The sequence below is a fragment of the Megascapheus bottae genome, unplaced genomic scaffold, assembly GCF_031878675.1.
Source record: "Megascapheus bottae isolate mThoBot1 unplaced genomic scaffold, mThoBot2.hap1 H_1, whole genome shotgun sequence".
NCBI classification, from domain to species: Eukaryota; Metazoa; Chordata; class Mammalia; order Rodentia; family Geomyidae; genus Megascapheus; species Megascapheus bottae.
The window spans coordinates 4,177,646-4,197,500 of NW_028327858.1; the positions used below are offsets into that span (position 1 = coordinate 4,177,646).

General features: G+C 38.7%; 1 protein-coding gene across 1 annotated transcript in view; it reads right to left on the reverse strand.

Annotated features, from left to right (window-relative positions):
• The window catches only part of LOC150039010 (usherin-like), a gene marked incomplete at its 5' end in the record, with an annotated part of 572,498 nt that overhangs the window by 327,526 nt on the left and 225,117 nt on the right, over nt 1-19,855 (reverse strand). Inside the window, 2 exons of the mRNA XM_090328110.1 lie at nt 9,498-9,659; nt 12,100-12,213. Coding sequence (XP_090184236.1) covers nt 9,498-9,659; nt 12,100-12,213 — 276 coding nt within the window. The remainder of the gene's footprint in view (nt 1-9,497; nt 9,660-12,099; nt 12,214-19,855) is intronic.

Sequence of the window (19,855 nt, forward strand, 5' to 3'; positions counted from 1 at the left end):
GTTAAGGGACCGTGTCCTGCCATTATTCCCTCTACTTCCCACTTCATTCAAAAGAACACAACAGGGGGGAAAAACACATATTATTTGACTTTGCACATCCTAAATACGGGAATAAAACAACCCACTCATCTATGCTGCAAAGAGCCAGAACTTGAAGGTATAAAATTGAGGGCCTTTTGGATGCTGGTAATGTCACTGCTTGATTTGGATAGTGGTTCCATAGATGTGTGTAGTCATAAATATTCATCAAGCTATACCCTTAAGATATATTCACTTTCGGTAGAAAGTTATAATTCAATTTAAGAGTTTTCAAAATATAAATTAAAAATAACAGGCAGCCTCTATTTGTCAAAGGTCTCAGTGGAAGGACACTTCCATTTCACCTCTTATGCACTGAACTCCAGTACTTCTGAAACTGAATGTCATTCACACTCTTCTGTCTGAAATTCTTTCCGCCACAGGGTCTTTTCCTACCTATTGGGACCATCAAAGTTCTTAATTTGGGGTGATATCAAAGGCCCTTTGATTAATAACTTAAAACAAATAACAATAATCCTCAATTTGGTGCTAAATTGAAGCCCCTGTGTATGACTACCAAAGTTACTAAAAGAAATAACAAAGATTCGCAATGAGGTTAATAGATGGTAGATGTATTTGGGCACAGATCTTAAAATATAAATGTAAATATATTTTATCGACTTCCTCATGTATCAGTGCATTGTAGAAGCATCTTAATGTACAGGTTATTTCAATGCCACTGGTCCTTTGTTACTAAATGAATATAATTCCTGACAGAAAAGCAGTCATCACACATTGACCTAAGGTGTTTTGCTAAGCTTTTGAGCATCTACTATGGAGTCACTGGTTTTAGTGCTAGTTGCTTTGTAACTGAGCCTCTGAAAGCTCTGTTTGCTTTCCATACTTTACTGTTTCCTCCGTGTGTCCTCAAGATCTCTTAGACCTTGTATAATTTACTGCCACAACACTGTGACATCCAAAGGGCACCTCGGTGACTCACAGATGAGATAATGGGCTTACCTGTACAGATCACATGGTCTGCTCTGCCTTGTAAAAAACGTAAAGCACAAGCTTTAATCCATAAGGCGTTCCTTTTGCACATATTATGTAACAGGAATACCATCACACATGGTAGGATTGAACACTGCAAATTCAAACTATCTAGGTGAAAGTCAAGTTTTATTTTTGCTACAAAAGGACTTATTATAAACAATTTAGCACAAATGAATACCCATCCACTCTAATTTGCTGAGTGCTGATAAGGTTTCCTTCTAATGTGTGGTTAGAAGTACTGAACCCTTACGTGGTTTGTGTCAAAAGCAATATAGCTTCTTCAATAAATTTCTCACTGTGAAGTCTTAAGTGCTTAGAAGGTTTAAGACGACCATTTCTATGTTGCTGTTGATATGTGGTTCTTTTTGACCTTGACAAATATGACTCCTCCCACCCCAAATACAAGAATTTCTGGTTAGAAGCAATAACTCTAATCAGTAAGAGTTTATATTTAAACCTGAATGTGGGTTAAAAATATAAATACTTATTGGCTGTCTGAATTTATGAGAATATCATGTGCCTTTCCTCTTGCTCTTTCTCCCTATCCTTCTTTCTTCCCACTTTTCTTTTTCTTTTTCTCTTCTCATGCATACACATACTACCACACTTCCTATACTGTTGCTATCCATGACTTACTCTCTCAGTCTTATTGATAAAAGCCTCCATTCTGGTGAACTGACAGTGAGAAGATGTTAACTACACTTCTGGCAATATGCCACATCTATCCATTTGTAAGACTGCGATGCTTATTACATGATACATTCAAGTGGATATTCACTTGCTCTCTTTGGTGTCAGTTGAGAACAACTGTAATCAGTCAGGATGGGTCAGACTCAAACAATTCAGGTTGTAAAGAGTAGAGAGAATTGTTTAATTGTTTTGTGAGAAGACTGGGGTTTTAACTCAGGTCCTGGGCAAGGTTCCAGCATTTTTGTTCAAAGCTAGAACTCTATTAACACATCCACAACTCCACTTTCAGATATTTGGTGATTAATTAGAGGTAAGTATCTTTCTGGACTTTGTGCTAAGCTAGCTTCGAACCAGGACCCTCAGATCTCAGTTTCCTGAGTAGGAGCCATTGGCACCAGACAAAAATAGAACTATTTTTCTCACCAGATATCACAGAAACCTTCTTTCTGTATTTTGATATATAGGTTTCCAAATTTTCACTACCATTGCTGATCTTGTTTCTGAAATCTTGGTGGGATTTTTTTTGGAAGCCTTTAGAAACTTCTTGAAGATTGCCAGTTTCTGGTAGGGTGCTCCTTTAAAATGAGAATGATCTGGTTGGCTACCATTTAGACGGTCATCATCAATCAGGATGCTATCTAACCTGAACTTAGAAACAATCCAGGGATGCTGAATACTCTCACAAAGGGCTTCCTTTTTCTGCCTACTTGTGAACACACTACACCTAGGCATTCTAAGCAGCTCACTGTGGCTCTGCTAGTGATATCAATATAAGTTCTTCAATCTTTCCATAATGTTTTTAATCATAAGCTTTTAAAGCACAATTGTTTTTACCTCAAAATTCTTTGAAATCTGTTACAGGACCGAAATAAGAGATTAATGGAGATCTTGCAAGAAAAGATAAATGGTACCACCACAATACCACAAAACTGGGGGGAAAAATTAATTGAACCTCTACTTTTGATAAATATTTATTTTTTTGCAGAAGAAAAATGCATACTAGTTTAAGCTGTCATTATCCTAACCTACATCCTATTTTTCATATTATTAGTAATACATAATGTGGTAGTTTATATTCAAAAATAAAACTAGAATGTATCTACCTCATGTATTTATCCAGAAATACACCAAGGTTACTATGGTTACGAAAAATCCATTACCTTTGAATACAGAATGAAAAAGTTTGACTTAAAGTGTGTGCTATTTATTATAGCAAACATCAACAGCCTTCCGGAGGTCCTCTAACTGGATTCATTTTTCAGTGTCAGAACTGACCCAGCGTAGAACTAGCTTATGGCCTATGCAAGGCAAAAATTTGAACTGTATGCATTTTTAAATATATTTGTACTAACTCAAGGTGCACCAATGCCTTTAACTTCTAACGCTATGTATTTAAAAGACAGAAATAAAAAAGAAGACTCAAAGCACCTGGATACTGAGTGGCTTCTGGACTGACATGCATTTACTCTTACTTGGATCCTCCATGCTAGCAAGATCCATTTTGCTAACCAAGATGGGAGGATGTTGGCTCTATAGGAGGGCATAAAAGGAAATCACAAATAAATGAAGGAGTAATATAAAAATGTTCTGCTTTCAATACTTAGATCATTAGAACAAGTTTTTTTTAGGACTTTATTGCTTTATTTGCCAGTTCTGGGCTTGAACTCAGGTCCTGAGCACTGTCCTTGGACTTTCTCAAGACTAGAGCTCTACCACTTGAGCCACAGCACTACTTCTGGCTTTTTCTATATATGTGGTACCAAGGAATCGAACCCAGGTCTTCATGCATGCTAGGCAAGCACTCTACCACTAGGCCAAACTCCTGGCCCTAGGAAGTTTTGATAATGCATAAAGCTAGTGATTTTAGCTACTGTGAGTCATTCTAACCATGAAAAAGTGTATGAGATATGGTTTTCAATGAAATTTCAAAAATATACCTAATCCCTATTCATGATCTTTTTGCTCATCAAGAGGAAAAATATAAATAAGTAATTATCATGAGGAAAATCACTCTTGATTACCTATAATTACATTTTTTAAATAGATTTTTTTGAGTGGGTCATGGGGCTTGAACTTGGCCTGGGCACTGTCCCTTGAGATCTTCTGCTCAAGGCTACCACCCTATCCCTTGAGCCACAATCCCACTTCCCCTTTTCTAGAGGTTAATTGGAGATAAGAGTCTCAGGTCCTTTTGTGCCCGACCTGGCTTTGAACCTTGATCCTCAGATTTCAGCCTCCTGATTAGCTAGAATTACAGGCATGAGTCACTGCTCCTGGTATTTTTTTTTTTTTGTGGGTAATGGGGCTTGAACTCTGGGCTGGGGTGTTATCCCTGAGCTCTTCAGCTCAAGGCTACTGCCTTACCCCTTGAACCTCAGCCCCATTTCCCATTTTTCTAATGGTTAATTGGAGGTAAGAGTCTCTCAAGGACTTTAGTGCCAAGACTGGCTGTGAACCTTGATCCTCAGATTGCAGCCTTCTGCAGCTAGGGTTACAGGTGTGAGACATCACGCCCTGCAAGAATGGATATTCCTTACTTTGAAGAGTATCAAAGATTTAAAAGAATGAAAAGTGTTCATTGCTGATAACTTTCTGGGACAAACTTGATGGTACATCTATCAAATATTCTGTAAAAGTTCACTACATCTGTTCCTTTTTTTAATGTCTAGCACACAAAGATTATGTATAATAGTTGTGAAATTTAAAAAAGATGTGTTCCATGGTTGTATGCATTATTGTAGGTTCATTAGATGAAGCAAGTTATTTGAATATTCTAAAATATTTTAGGGAGATATTTAATAATGTATGGTGATATAGTTATAATAAGGGAATATGTGGGGATACAAAATTATACCTTGCTTGTAGCCTGATTTTGTTATGATGAAGAAGTATTAGAGAATTATGTTCAATATTAAGAAATTCTCTCTGTGTGGTGTAATTACAGGGCATTATATATTTGCATAGCTTGAATTATCTTCAATAAGCATTCCTTTCTTTTATACTTTAAAAATATGATGAATCATCTTTCTGAGTGGAATGCATTTTCTATGAGATACTCCATTCATGCATATGGAAACTTAGCATCTAAACTACCACCATTTCTGATATTATCAGCCAGTGTAGGCTCAACCCCAAAACCACTCAGCTGTGAGGATAGGCTATGAGGTCACAAATATCCTGAGTACCAGCAGCACTGTGGATATCCAGAAGTACCACAGGTCCTCCAATGACTAGAGTAATTTCCCTCCCGTTTACTACTTAGACGACTTTATTCAGACACATTTGAAGTAGACTCTGACTGACTTAATTCAGATGCATCTGAAGATATGTCTCCTCAATTTAATGTCTATCACAGGTATAAAATCATAAGCGATCTTGAAGTCATTGTACTAAATTCTTCTGCAATTTGAGAATCTTTACAGAAAGAGATAGGGAGACTTCACTAACAGTAGGCAAGGCACTGGCTTCAGGTACTGCTATGGCCTAAATTGTGTTGCTCTGACACCCACTCCTCAATTCTTGTATTGAGATGAAAAAGTCTAATGTGATTATATCTGAGTTAAGACTTTTAAATAGGCAGTAAGATAGGACTTTATCTAACAAGACTGGTGTTTGTATACCAAGGACACATTCATACACAGAAAAGGCCATGTGAGGCCCTGGTGAGAAGGTAGCATTCTGTATGCCAAGGAGAAAGGCCTCAGGAGAAACCAGACTTGCTCACATCTCATCCTGGATTTTCAGCCTCTGAAGAGTAAGAAATATGTTTTTGTTTTCTAAGGCACTTAGGCTGTGATAATTTGTTATGGAAGTTTGCTCTAGCAGACTAATTCTGGAGTTCTGAGGTTTGTAATTAGGCTTCTGCTTTACTTCCAGTGTTGTGGTGAGGAAAAATAAAATTTAAAAATTCAAGAAGACTATAGACGATTACAGGCATAGGTGGGAAAAACCACAGACCTGTCTTTGAAATGATTCCTCCAGTTGCTGACTAGAGGAATTTCTTCACTTCTCTAGCCTTCAGTGTTGCTGTCCATAGATTAGAATAACCATGTTCTAATCACCTACAGGGTTTAGTTCCCCTCCAATATGATCAACACTGAGGTACCAGCACGTTTCATACCTTAAGCTATTTAGTGACAATAGTGATAGGTACATGTGAAAAAAAAAGCATAGAAAAGAAACATAATGAGTGATACTGGAGATAGTGTTCTTTAAAATTATGACACAAAGCCTGAATAATATTGAAATTTTGACCATGGTAGATAAAGTGAATAATTTCGACTCCCTTAAAAATAGCACCTTCTGTCAGGCACCCATGGTGCCTGTAAGCCTAGCTATTCAGGAGGCTAAGATCAGAGAACTGAGATTCAAAGACAGCCAGGTAGAGAAGTCCACGAAACATGCATTTCCAAATAACCACCAAATAAATGAATAAATAAACAGCGCTGTGCTGAAAGTGGTAGAGGGTCAGTTAGTCTTAAGTAAAAAGCTAGGGACAGTACTCTGGCCCTCAGATAAAGCCCCATTACTGACACTCATGCTTGCATCTGAGTGTGCACACAAACATACACACACACACACACACACACACACACACACACACACACACAAAAGAGTCACCTCTTTGTTTACATGAGGGTTATTTGCTGTACTGGTCCACTATGGTACAGTACGCTACAATCTTTTCCTGTAAATCTGATACCCACACAGTATTGTGGATTCCAAAAAGGTAGCAATAATACTAATAATTTTTATTATTAATGGAAATTGATGTGAAGCTGTGTCTCCTTTCCTCCTCACACTGCTTTTTATCCTCTGAGTTGATACAATGTTACCTCAGGGCCATTCTGTGCATTTTGTAAACCTTCACAACCCTCACTTGCTCGTCTGCTAGCAGCTCTACTTCTCTCTTGTACAACATTCATTTCTGTGCACAGAAGGGATCTAAGTTTCTTATCCCTTATCACTAATTTTCATTCTCCTTTTTCTGTAACTTTTGTTCCCTGCTCTACTGCTACTCTCTATCAGTCATCATTTTTTTTTCCCCTGATCATGGGGCTTGAACTCTGGGCCTCTACCTTTTGAGCCACAGTGCCACTTCTGGTTTTCTAGTGGGCGATTGTAGATAAGAGTCTCATAGACTTTCATGCCTGGGCTGACCTTGAACCATGACCCTCAGATCTCAGCCTCCTGAAGTTGCTAGGATTACAGGCATGAGCCATTGGTGCCAATCACTATCTTCTTTATTACCAGGAGTTGGAGGACTTCACTAATACCGCTGATTTATCACCCACTCTGTGAGAGGTTTCTGAGATGCAGAAAGGAATATGCATGTGGTCATGATTTTAGGATATTTACAATAATGTGAAGAACCAAACAAGCTAGCGAATGATCTTGTTCAAGGCAATACATGTATACACAGACACATATATACATATCATACATGCATACGTATGTAAATACATACATATACACACAAATAAGAGGAGAATAAACTCACACAGCAAACTCATGGGATCATTATTGAGTAATATCTGAGAAATCAGTAAAGGGTTCTTATGGAAAAAAAAACTATTCTGAGACTAAAATATGTTATAGTCAGTTATGAACAGTGATGTTGGCCCTCAAAAAGTGGTTTGTTTACACTCACTAATATACTGACAAAGTCATTCAGTGATGTGATTTAATGTTTCTTATTTTTATAAAATACTTTCTATGGTCTATATTTATTTAATATAATGGCACGAGCTGCTTCAGTCTGGTAAACCAGTACATTTAGGTTGAAGGTAATCTGCTTTATCTATGTACTATACACCCCATTCTCCTACAGGGGATAACTACACATTTTAAACCAGTTCTTAACAACATATGATATGTCACCTAGAATCTAATTTCTTCAAAACATCCAAGAGCCTAGTTATTCCCAATTTACAGATTCAGTAATTAAATCCAAGAAAAAGTAAGGAGCCTGTTTTCATACCACATTCTCTTCAAGGAAGCCAAAATATTTGGGTTTAAGTCTAAGTCTGTCACACACAGGAGTTGTCCTCTGGACTCTTCTACAGCACAGATCTCCCATTGTACATGGGATAACAAGGTCTACCTTGTCAAGTGAATGAGAGAATACCATCCAGTCAGGATGAGTAATAGACAAAAGCAATAGCATTTGTCCTGCTATGGTTCTTTTCAGACCATTGTGGAGGCCACAGGAGAAGTGAAAAATGCATCCCACACCTTGTAGAAGCATCAGCATGTGTCCCAAAGAAGCCGGGCTTGCCATGCTAGGAGGACCAGTGTCTGGCTGCTCTCCCTGTTATAACCTCAGTCCTTGACATTAATGTGACATAAATAATTAATTCTACTTCTGGCTCTAACTTGTCTTGACCTTTCACGAAGAACTTAATATTTCTAGGCTTCAGTTTTTAAATCAATCAATATTTGATTAGTAGCATCTCATCTGAGAATCAAATACAGTATGTAACATAACATAAAATATAGTCCCAGTATTAGTACTGTACAAGAACAAACACAGGACCCAGATCAGACAACAAACCTCACAGAGGACTCATGGATGTGTTCAGAAAGTTTTCCAACAACTTTCATTTCACTTAAATACAAAATGGATGTTACATATTCACCACGTATGCTATGTAGTAAAACCACAGTAAATTTACACTTTCTGAGTCTGAACACTATCCAAAATGCGTGAAGAATTTTAGGTAGTGAGCCATGTAATCAGCTGAAGGATGTCATTGGTTCACAGGATTCATCTTCGCAGAGACAATGTGATTGGCTGAGTCCTAGCTTCAAACCTGTGACTCTTGGGATACAGACCAATCTCTGCTGAGCTGCTGTATTGGCACATCCATGTCCCATTTACACCTGGGCACACAGTGGTGGGTGGGATTTAGTAAAGGAGATGGACTTCATTCCTTGCTAAAGAAGGAGAGAGGTAATATAGGGATTTTTACACTTTGTTGAACATTGACAAATATAATAGACTACAGTACTCATGGAACTAGGCCAATGGGAAAGAAAACTGTCTTTTCTAGTGAGGATTTGAAAAGGCCTGAGTTGGCCTGTAATCCTAGCTACTTTAGGCTAAGATCAGAGGACCCTAGTTTGAAGACAATTTGGACAAGCAAGTTCATGAGACTCTTAGCTCCAACAAAACACTCTAAAGAACTGGAAGAAGTGTTGTGGCTCACAATAGCCAGGGATAGAGGCAGGCACGGGGGGCTGTGGCTCACATTTATAATCCTAATTACTCGGAGTCTAAGGTCTGAGGATCTTGGTTTGAATCCAGCTGGGGCAGGAAATCTGTGATACTCTCATATTTCCAGTTAACCACCTAAAAACTAGAATTGCGGTTTGAGTGTTAAGGGGACTGATACTACTTTTACATAGGTAACTGTAACCCTGAACATCACCTTCATAATAAAATTTCAAAAAAAGAAAAAGAAAAAGAACCTCAGAGGCAGCACCCAGGCCAGGCCTTGAGTTCAAGCCCAACGATCAACCTAACAAAGCAAAACCAAAAACAAGCAAAACAATATCATCATCAACAAAAACAAAAACACAACAAAGCCAAGGACAGTGCCTAGACTGAGTTCAAGCCCCAGGACCAGCACAAAACAAAATGAAATATCAACAAGCAACAACAATATGTTCAGGAAAAGAATCCATTATAGTCAACTAAACACACTTATAATTACATGATGCCATAGCAATCTTACCTGTAACTGTGAAATTCTCCCCACTTCCCGAATAAATGAGGTTTCCATCCATGTACAGGGAGTACTGAGTTATAATACCATTTGCTTGTTTGGGTGGATCCCAAGAGAGTAACAACGAATTAGGAAGGGATTTAGCTATGGGTGGTTGAACTTCTTGTGGAGCTGTGAAAAAGAAAAAAAAATAGTTTTTCTTTAAGAAAAGATTTATAGTGTCTAATTTTAGTTTACTTTTCTAACTCAAACTTTTCAGACTGAAGCCAATAAATCATGGACTAAACCTGCAATCCCACACATGGAAATGTTCCTCATTCGTGGCAGCGTGTCAGTAATTGCTTCAGGAACAGTGCTAAATAACTGTCCTGGATTTATGATAATCTGCATAGGTGATGGATGGGGAGTCCTCACACTGCTTCACTTGACTGACGTGTGTGTGTTACTTCATCCAAAGTATTATTAGCCCACAATGGTGATGGGAAGGTATGCCTACTAAAACTAATTAAACAGATAGAGTCCCCTACCCTCGAAGAGCTTATGGTTTGACATGGGCAGTATTGATGAATGGGTCATAATAGATGCCTTTAAAAACTTCTACCTATGACAATAGCTTGAAAATGGAGAATCAATGTAGTGAATTACATATTGGAACTACACTGTAATGCCTACACGATAGTTCAATAAAATAGCCAATGAATTGCAGTCATAGGAACTATGTGTTAAAAAAACAACTGACCCCCCAAAGCAAATAGCATTGAGTAAATTAAAAATAATTAGCTGGAAGTGGTGGCTCACACCTCTAATCCTAGCTACCTCCGAGACTGAGATCTGAGGATCAAGGTTCAAAGCCAGCCTAGGCAATACAAAGCCTATAAAGCTGAGAGATGCTTATCTCCAATTAATCACTAGAAAATGGGAAGTGGGGGTGTGGCTCAAGGGTAGGTGGTAGCCTTGAGCTAAAGAACTGGATGATCAGGGAATCTCTCTGGAACATAGAGATAAGTCAGGCAGATAAGGAACCAAGCACAGTCTAGACAGGGGCTGTAGTGGATAATGGGGACATGGAGAAAGGTGCCTCATGGTTAAGATGGTGGAACAATATGTAAGGCAGGGGATGGGGGAAGATGGATACAATGACTTGGAGAGTTTTGTGTGTGTGTGTGTGTGTGTGTGTGTGCCCGCGCGCACGTACAAGCGCACTACTAATGGGGCTTGATCTCAGGGCTTGAATGCTGTCCCTTAGCTGTTTTAGTTTAAGGATGGCACTCAACTACTTTACTACCAGCCTTTTCATTGTTAACTGGAGATGAGAGTCTTTCAGCTTTGTCTGCTGGGTCTCTGGCTTTGAACTTGGGATCCTGAGCTCTCAGTCTCCTGAGTAGCTAGGATTGCAGGCATGAGTCACAGGTGCTGATCTGAGAAACTGTAACTTTTAGTTGAGTAGATGGAGGAAATCACGAAGTGTCATTGACAGCGCTGCCCAGCTGTGGGGACTCTGATTAGGGGTGCTAGGAAGGCTTTTACATAATCCTTTTATCATATGGATCTGTACTCTCCTTTCAAGGTCTACCTTCTGTGTAAGTCATGCTTTCTACATGAGGAAAAAGAGGGCTTTAGAGATGAATGATGAAGAGGGAAGAGTGTGTGTGTGTGTGTGAGAGAGAGAGAGAGAGAGAGAGAGAGAGAGAGAGAGAGAGAGAGAGAGAGAGAGAGAGAGAGAGAGAGAGAGAGAGAGAGGAAGAGAGGAAGAGAGAGGGGGAGAGAGGGAGGGAGAGGGGAGAGAGAGAGAATTAGCTACCTACTTTTCTCTAAAGATCAAGCTTTTAAATTTCCTATATAACTTCACAGCCAGACAGTATGAAAATGTAAAATTCCTCTCATCTGGGAGATGGAAATATAAAGTAACAAAGCTTCAAATGTTTTGAGAGCTGTTACTTCTTGAAGTGATGTGTTTGGATGCTTGAGCAAAGCTTTCACTTCAGAGTGCTAAAATATTTTCTCTTTTCCACTGCCTTCTTAACGGATGCTTTCTGAAACATTAATTTATGCCAACAGTTTGTAAGTTCCAAGTACAACAAAAGTGAGACTGAAGTCAGAAGGAACGGAGCAGTGATTAATAATGCCTCAACTGGCATTCGGAGGTTCCATCAGACTGAAATAATTGTTGCCTGTGCTGGTGTTTAGCAGTTAAAAGAAACCATGGAAATCAACCGTTTGATTCTCAATTTCATACTGTGCCATACAATCAATTCTTTTTAGTCAGACTGTCTCTAGATTTACTTCTGAGCCATAGTAAAATGAGGAAGCTTTCATTAATCTTTCAGATGCTTCATATTAATGACAAGGCTCTTGCATGAACAATGTAACAGCAATTAAAAAGCCCATTAATCTGCATTACAGCTATTAAAGATGCATGTCATTAAGGGGTATGGAGTTTGATTCATTTTCACACACCCCCAAAAAATGGAGCAATTATGGCCTGGCAATGCACTCTGTCATCAAATTAGGTTGGGGTTTTCCAGCAAATGGCCTTGCAGCATTTAGCTCTTCTCCTATTTTATTATTCATGACTGAAATGTGGAAGTCAAGACCTTTGAAATTACTTTACCTTCTTGTGGAGTAGAGATGTTCAATGCTCTTGAGCTCTCAGTACAGCCAGCCAGGGTGCAAGCAGTAAGGGTTACTGCATAGTTTCTGAAGGGGAGTAAGCCTGTCAATATGCCTGTAATGAAAGGGGGACATAAAAAGGATTGCGAGTTTACTAGAAGCATCTGTAAAGAGAAACATGTGTATTCGGTGGGAGGAAGAGGAAGAGAGACACAGAGAGACAGGAAAATGTGCAAAGACAGACATAGATACAAGAAAGCCAACAACAACAAATATGCCTCCTTCACTTATGTACCTGTCTAACTGCTGATTGCAGGATGAGAAAAAATGGGAGATCTACTTATTGTTACGAGAACTTGAAATCTGTATTTGATACAACCCTCATTCAGAATGGGCAAGCTCTTCCACGTAGAGTTGTTGAAGCAGAGTGCAATGTGTACCCAATAGTTAAGGTGTACTTTATCTCAATCCTGATTCTAGACCCCCCGTAGAAATAAAACTTCTGAATTTTCTTGAACCTAGCATTTCTCAGCCATGTTTAATGCAAGAGTCTTTTGAATGCAGTGTCTGTTAGCACATGTTAGGCAATGCTGCTTCTACATGTGACTTCATTATTTTAACAGTAGGATGCACATATACAAACTATTTGTTTATGCTGCAGCTAACAAATATGCAAATTGAAATAGCTAAACAATTAGAAAATTAGATAATTACACTTTTGTACTTCAACTTGCAAAATTATTAGTTTACTTAATTAAGACACCTGTCTTAAATGGATGTGTGAAACAGGGAAGTATTGAATTAACCTGGATTGGTGGCAGATATGTTAGATTATTTCAGCAATTAAAAGTACTTGTAGAAATGAAACCAAATTTTGTTTACTGATGGTCCCAAAGAAGACAGAAGTAAATAACATTGAATTAAAGAATACCAAAATTATAATTTGTTCTTTTGTTCTCTACTGAATTTTTCTTATGGAACATTTGTGTATGTATGTGTGTGTGTGTGCACACTCATGTTGTTGTGTGTCAGTTTCGTGGTTTGAACTTAGTGTCTTAACACTGTTATTTGAGCTTTTGGGGACCACAGGTCCACTTTGGGTTTTTCAGTGGTTAACTAGAGATAAGTGTCATGAACTTTCCTTTCCTCAGATCCAACTTCCTGAGTAGTCGACATTACAGGCACAAACCTCTGACACCTGGCTTCTTGTGGAACCCTTTGATAATCTTAAGTATGAGGTAAATGCCACTCTGACCCCCTTTGTGCAATTAATCTATGCTAATGAAAATGCTTGAAATATTGTAAAAGAGCTAGCCATTGCACATCTCTCTATTGATTAAGCCTTCAACAGCATAGAGAATATACTATTGCTTTACAGTGTCAATATTGGTGAGGGGTAGTATCATCTAACATACATTTTAATATCTATAATTCTGTACTCACCCTCCCCAATAGAAATATTTTTTTTTAAGAAATGTAAAAGAAAAAAAAAAAGAAATGTAAAAGAACAGAGCCAGAACGAAGCAAGGACCACATGCCATTGTGTGTTTGGATTCCCCAGTTTTACTGCTAACTAACTTCATTCTAATAGCTTCCTCACTTTTCCCTCACCCAGGAATCCACTCTGCCATGCTTCTACATGAAAATCCCTCTCCACTTGGCACCATTATCTCAGCTCATGGGCCAAAGAAGACTTCAAGCCAATGAACTAATCTGCATACACATGTGGCCATTTCCTGCCAAGTTCTACTCTCACTCATTTCAGAACCCCCTTGTGTTAAAACCTTCTGCTCTCCTCATTCCTGCCACCACGGCTGTCATTTCCTCTTGAATCTTCCAGACCATGACTCATATGCTGAGTTCACTTCCTTTTAGGACAGTACTCCACTTAACAGCAAACTAACACCTCCTCCTCATGGAACAGTAAAGAGCACTGATACACAGGCCAGAATGCAAAAAAGGCGGCTCGTCACACCACTATGCGTGAGTTTTCTCATCTTTAAACGTAGATAGCCACAGCTCCACTTCTGGCTATTTGGCAGTTAATTCATCGAAGTCTCAAGGAGTTTAATTCCAGGGTTGGCTTTGAACTTCTATTCTCAAATCTCAGCCTCCTGAATAGCCAAAATTACAGGCATGAGTCACCAATGCCCAACAAACAGGTTCTATCTTGAAAGAAAGGACTGAGGAGCCATCTTTAAGAAGGGATAATATAGCACGTGTCTCTAAATTTTACTGTCAAGGTCAAAGAGGTTACAGAACTATGGAAGAAGAGGGCTTTGGTGCCAAGCAGGTCCAAATCGTGCTACTTTTGCAACCAAGCTTTGCCCAACATAGATAGATTTCTTTTTACCTCTTGAAGATTACTAGTAGTTTCAAATGTCAAATCAAGTGACTCTTCCCCTCCTGCAGTTCCTGAGCTCAGCATCTCCCAGTGGCCTCTAGCACCATCTGAGTTTTCTCCTGAACCTCTGAGACCTCTAATTTCATTCCTTCACTGAATCGTGATTCTTGTTCTGAGTCTTTTAAGTAGTTTTTCCCTACAACATTGTGTTCTGACACTCCCCTCCCCCCCATACTTCTTTGCTATTTATTTATCAGTCCTCATCTCAGTGATCATCTGAATAGCTCCCTGTTTTTCCATATTCCTGTTCTTGTAGTTCTGGTTCTGCATTTCTTTTTCTTATTGGTCGGTAGTGAGGCTTGAACTCAGCCTGGGTGTTGTCCCTGAGCTTTTCAGCTCAAGGTTACTGCCCTACCCCTTATGCCACAGTTGCACTTCCATTTTTTTTTTTTTTTGGCGGTTAATTGGAGATAAATGTCTCTGGGACTTTAGTGCCAGGGCTTGCTTTGAATTGTGATCCTCAGATCTCAGCCTCCTGAGTAGCTAGGATTACATGTGTGAGCCACCGTGCCCAGCAGTAACTAACTGAAGATGATGTGCCTTCACTCAGTGTTTCATACTCAATAAGCCATAATCTGCACACAACATCCCACACAATTGCAGAAACTTTATTGCTTTCTTTTTTGCAGAGCTGGGGATGGAATGCAAGAATTTGAGCATTCTGGGAAATTTTTCCACTACTGAGCTATACTGTTAGTCCTTACCCTCTTTTGTGGACTCTGCTCCTACTCTAAGCTCTGTTCATTATTCTTTTTAAGTAGTTGTACAAAGGAGTTACCATTTAACAAAACAAACAAGTTTAGGAATAAAATGTATTTTGATCAATGTTACCCTTTTTCTATTTCTTTCTTTCTTTCTTTCTTTCTTTCTTTCTTTCTTTCTTTCTTTCTTTCTTTCTGTCTGTCTGTCTGTCTTTTTCTTTTTTCTTTTCTTTTGCTTGCCCTGGGGCTTTAACTCAGGGTATGGGTGCCCTCTGTGAGCTACTTTTGCTCAAGGCTCACATTCTACCACTTGAGCCACTGCCAGCTGTTTCCATGTGATTTATTGGAGATAAGAGTCTCGTGGATTTTTCTGACCTCACTGACTTCGAACCATGATCCTCAGATCTCAGATCCCCAGGTACTTAAGTAGCTAGGATTACAGGTGTGAGCCACGAGTGCCTAGCTTATTTTTCTATTTCTTCGTATGCTTACTAGAAGCTCAAATCTGAGCTATTATCATAAAGATGTTCTAATCGTTTTATCCTGACAAAATGTTCAGAATTGTCAGATCTTCCCTGTTAACAAGTTGAAATCAACTACAAAACTTTAAGTAGGACAGCTTGCATGACTGAATTAGCATAATGCCAAAGTAACAAGAAACAAATCAGCCTCCAGAGAAAGAATTTCAGTGCCAACCTAGGAAAGGAAAACATGCAATGTGATAGGATATTAATTTCTTTTGTTCATCACTTAATATACAACACATTTGAAGAAAGTGATGCCTCCTACAGACAGCTCTCCAAAGAGAAATGAAAGTTATGTACAGATTGGAGATTTAAAATCCTAAGCAGAAAGACTTGTCATTTATTTAGGTAATATCATTGACAAACATAGCAATAGTTCTGCTACTTGGGGGTTTTGTAGGCAGGACTTAGGAAATATTTCATCTGGTGATATTATTTCTCCCCAAACCCTAACTGAAACAAAATGTATGAATTACAACTGTTTTATCAGCTTATATGGAAAGGTTTTAATGTACACTAGGAAGGATCACATCAAATCATATTCTGAGTTTTCACTCAGTAAATTATTTTTAATGTTTTACTTAACCAATCTTTCTTTTACTAAAGGTGTTTGTTAGGTATACATGTATAATGTGATATTCCTCTGTTAATCTTTCCCCGTTCCTTAAAGACCTCAAAACTTCTAATAATTTAGATAGGGGTATTTCTAAAATCCAGACTTGCCAGCCAAGATGGTAACAGGTCAATGTTTAAAGACAATTTTTCAAAAAATTGATCAGTGAGACATCAATTCTCAGTAAAATCTCCCTCTCTAGCTTTGGTTGAGAACTTTGGCAAATTGTGTTACATTCCATAGAAAAGAAAATTTGTGATTCTTAAAGAGAACTGTTGGAAAGAAATGAGATCACCATTGAGGTCATTTATCAATGTGCTTACATTTCCCATTTCAATCCAGGTGAAACAATAATAACACTGAGAAATGAGAACTGCAAGATGGATAACAAGAAAAAAGAAAAGAAGAAAAGGAGAAGAAGGCTGATGCTCTGGTTCTTGCCAAGTCTGGATCCCTGGTGGAAGATTAAAATGGTTTATAAATCATAGGTTGCAAAAAAAAAAGAAGAAAAGAGGAAAGAAAAAATGTGCTGTACTTTATGTGGTGGACTAGTATTGCTTTTCTATTTCCAAGGGGAGACTTGCCTGTCATGTTGAGTTTCAGAGACAACATTTGGCAAAGAATTTCAGCTAAATACAGGCTAGTGTTCTCTCTTCTGCTCTGGTTATAACTGTGGATTAGGAAAGAGAGACATTCAAGTCGTTTTCACAAAACTTAATTAATCTGACAGGGCAATGGTGCTTTAGCCCTGTAGTTGTAGCTATTGGGGAGGCTGTAATCTGAGGATTGTGGTAGAAAGTGAGACTCTTATCTTCAATAAAGTACCAGAAAACTGGACATGGAGCCGGACATGGAAGGGTGCTATCCTTGAGTGCAAACACTCAGTGCCACTATTAAGATCCTGAGTTCAAGTTCCACTATGAACAACAATTTAAAAAAATAACCTGAATGAATCTTTGAACATGTAGTTGATAGCCTTCAGTTTTGAGGCTCAGGGCCCAGTTGTCTTATAAGCTAAGACAACTGATTTTAGCAAAGCTTGAAAATGAAACATTGACCTAGGAATACCACAAGGATAACAAGTATATGTAGATTAATGAAAGAGGTAGAATATTTGTAGACACATCATGGAAACAGTGGTATTTATAAGCTTTTATAGTCTAAGATGAGAGATTTTAAAGACAGATTAAGGCCAGGGCATAGTACCTGCCTGTCAGCCCAGCTAATTAATAGGTAGAGATAGAAGGTACTATGGGTTAAGGCCAGCCCAGGCAAAAGTATGAACCCTTCTCTTAAAAAAAAGGAAATTAAATTAAAAAGTATTGGAAGCTTGGCTCAAGTGGTAGAGATTTTTTCTAGCAAGCATAAGACACTGAGTTCAAAGCCCAGTACTCCCAAAAGACATATTTACAAAATGATACCAACTGAGAGTCCGTTTCAATATAATATTTAAAAGAAGACTGATATATATATATACCATATATATGCATATATGTATCTATCTATCTATCTATCTATCTATCTATCTATATATATATATATATGGTAGGATGGTAGGACACTGGCAAGGGAATCCTAGATAGAAAACTATGAAAAGAAAACCTCAAAAGAAATTACGAGGCAGTATATCTTTGCATGGATCCTGAAAGACTTTGAGATGAGCTTGGCTATGAAAACCCTTGTGTAGAAAGACAGGATAGAGAAGTCTTTGTCTTGATTTGAGGACACTCCTCTTGCTTGGCTGACAAGATGACCTCTCAAACTCCTTTTCTGCGCCCAAAGTCTGTGAAATCAGAAAATGGTCCCAATCAGATCAGAAAACCTGCCAGTCTTTGCTGATAATGGAAGAAAGCAAGCTGACAGGACATTCAATAAGCGTACGGGAAGCATTATTGATGTCTTAAAAGTGTGAGTATCCCATGAAACACATGCACGCGGATATGTGGACTAAAGTCACCGGCAGCAGATCCATGGCGATAATGCATTTTGCATTAATGCTTAACACTGAGAAATCCTGACGTGCCACGCCAAGGGAGTTTAAAGTCACGACGTAGTCCTCTTCAAATTGCATCCTGTGGGCCACAGTGGGTGCAGGAAACCCATGCTCAGGGAGTTGAGGAATTTTAAGGTAATTTTATTCTCTTATCCTTTTCCCTTCCCTTTCCTGTTTTCTTTCTTTTGGCAGTGTTAGGAATTGAACTGAGGGACTTGTACTTACAAGGCAAGTATTCTCCCACTTGAACCACACCTCTGGTTTCTTTGCTTTCAGTTTATTTCTCAGAGTTTCCTATTTTTGTTCAGGCTAGCCTCAAACTTCCAGAACATCTGGGATTACAGGCATATGCCACCATACCTGGATCCTTTTACTGTTCTGTGTGTCTTTATTTTTCCACCAGATGTTACTAGGCTTTTCCAAACATAGTTACTTGAGGACTGGTAGAAAAAGCAAAGACTATTTCTCCCTTTAGCCACGTTCATTCTGCATTCCTGCCTATGAGAGGGCCTCATTTCACCCTGACTTTCTGAGGGAGTGAGCACAGTCAAAGACACTGTAACTCTGCATTGATAGATTAGTATCCCTAATGTATGCTTCCTTTTGCACTAACCTCAACTTTCAAAGGTGCCTATGAGAAATACAAATATCTAGAAGTAGCCCAAAGGCTCAAGAGAAAAATCTCCGTGGACTGACACTCACCTATGCAAGCTTTAGAGCCTGTAATAGGACTCCACATGCTGAGTAGCAGGGAAATGACAGCAAGGTCTGTCTTGATGGTGGAATTGTATGATTTACTACTGTGACAAAATGCAGATAGGTATGAATGCTCTGTGCCTGAAAACGGAATCTGAGACACAAAAAAGCAAAAAACGAACAAACAAAAACAACAACAAAAACATGGCATCTTTTTGGTTTGTTTCTTCAAAGCCAAATATACTGAAAAGAAAGGCCTCCATTCCTATATGCATCCCTTGGCAGACTCTCCTTCTTCATCTGCCCCACCCCCCAGCTGCCAACCTAGGTGTTTGGCTGGCATCCACTGTAATCTGTTCTCTTTCATTATGTTAATCTGTGGGCGGAAAGATTTCTGTCATCTTCGAAGCGATTGTACAGCAATGGTAAACACCTTGGCCTGTCTGTAATTGGACAGGTGTCTGCATTGATGTCACCCAGCTTTTAATTCAATTAAAGAACTGGCGGTTCTGCTCTCATTACCCACTCATTTCCATTGCACTTTTAGTCTGCCTGTGAAATCTGCACATGGCAATTGTCTATCTCTAGTCTAAAGTCAGTGGTCCTCTTATAAAGATCACACATGATATTTCAAGTGGTTGCCAAGGATCCAAGAGTTTTTTTGTGTTTGTGAAGGCATTCTGGATAATATGGAGATTTCAATCTGTCTCTTGTCTGTCTCCCCCTCCTTTTCCCTCTCTCTATCTCTGTCTCTCTCATTGTCTCCTTTTCTCTTTGTTTCTCTTATTCCCTGTATTTCTCTCCTAAGCATCTCTGCCTTTCTGTC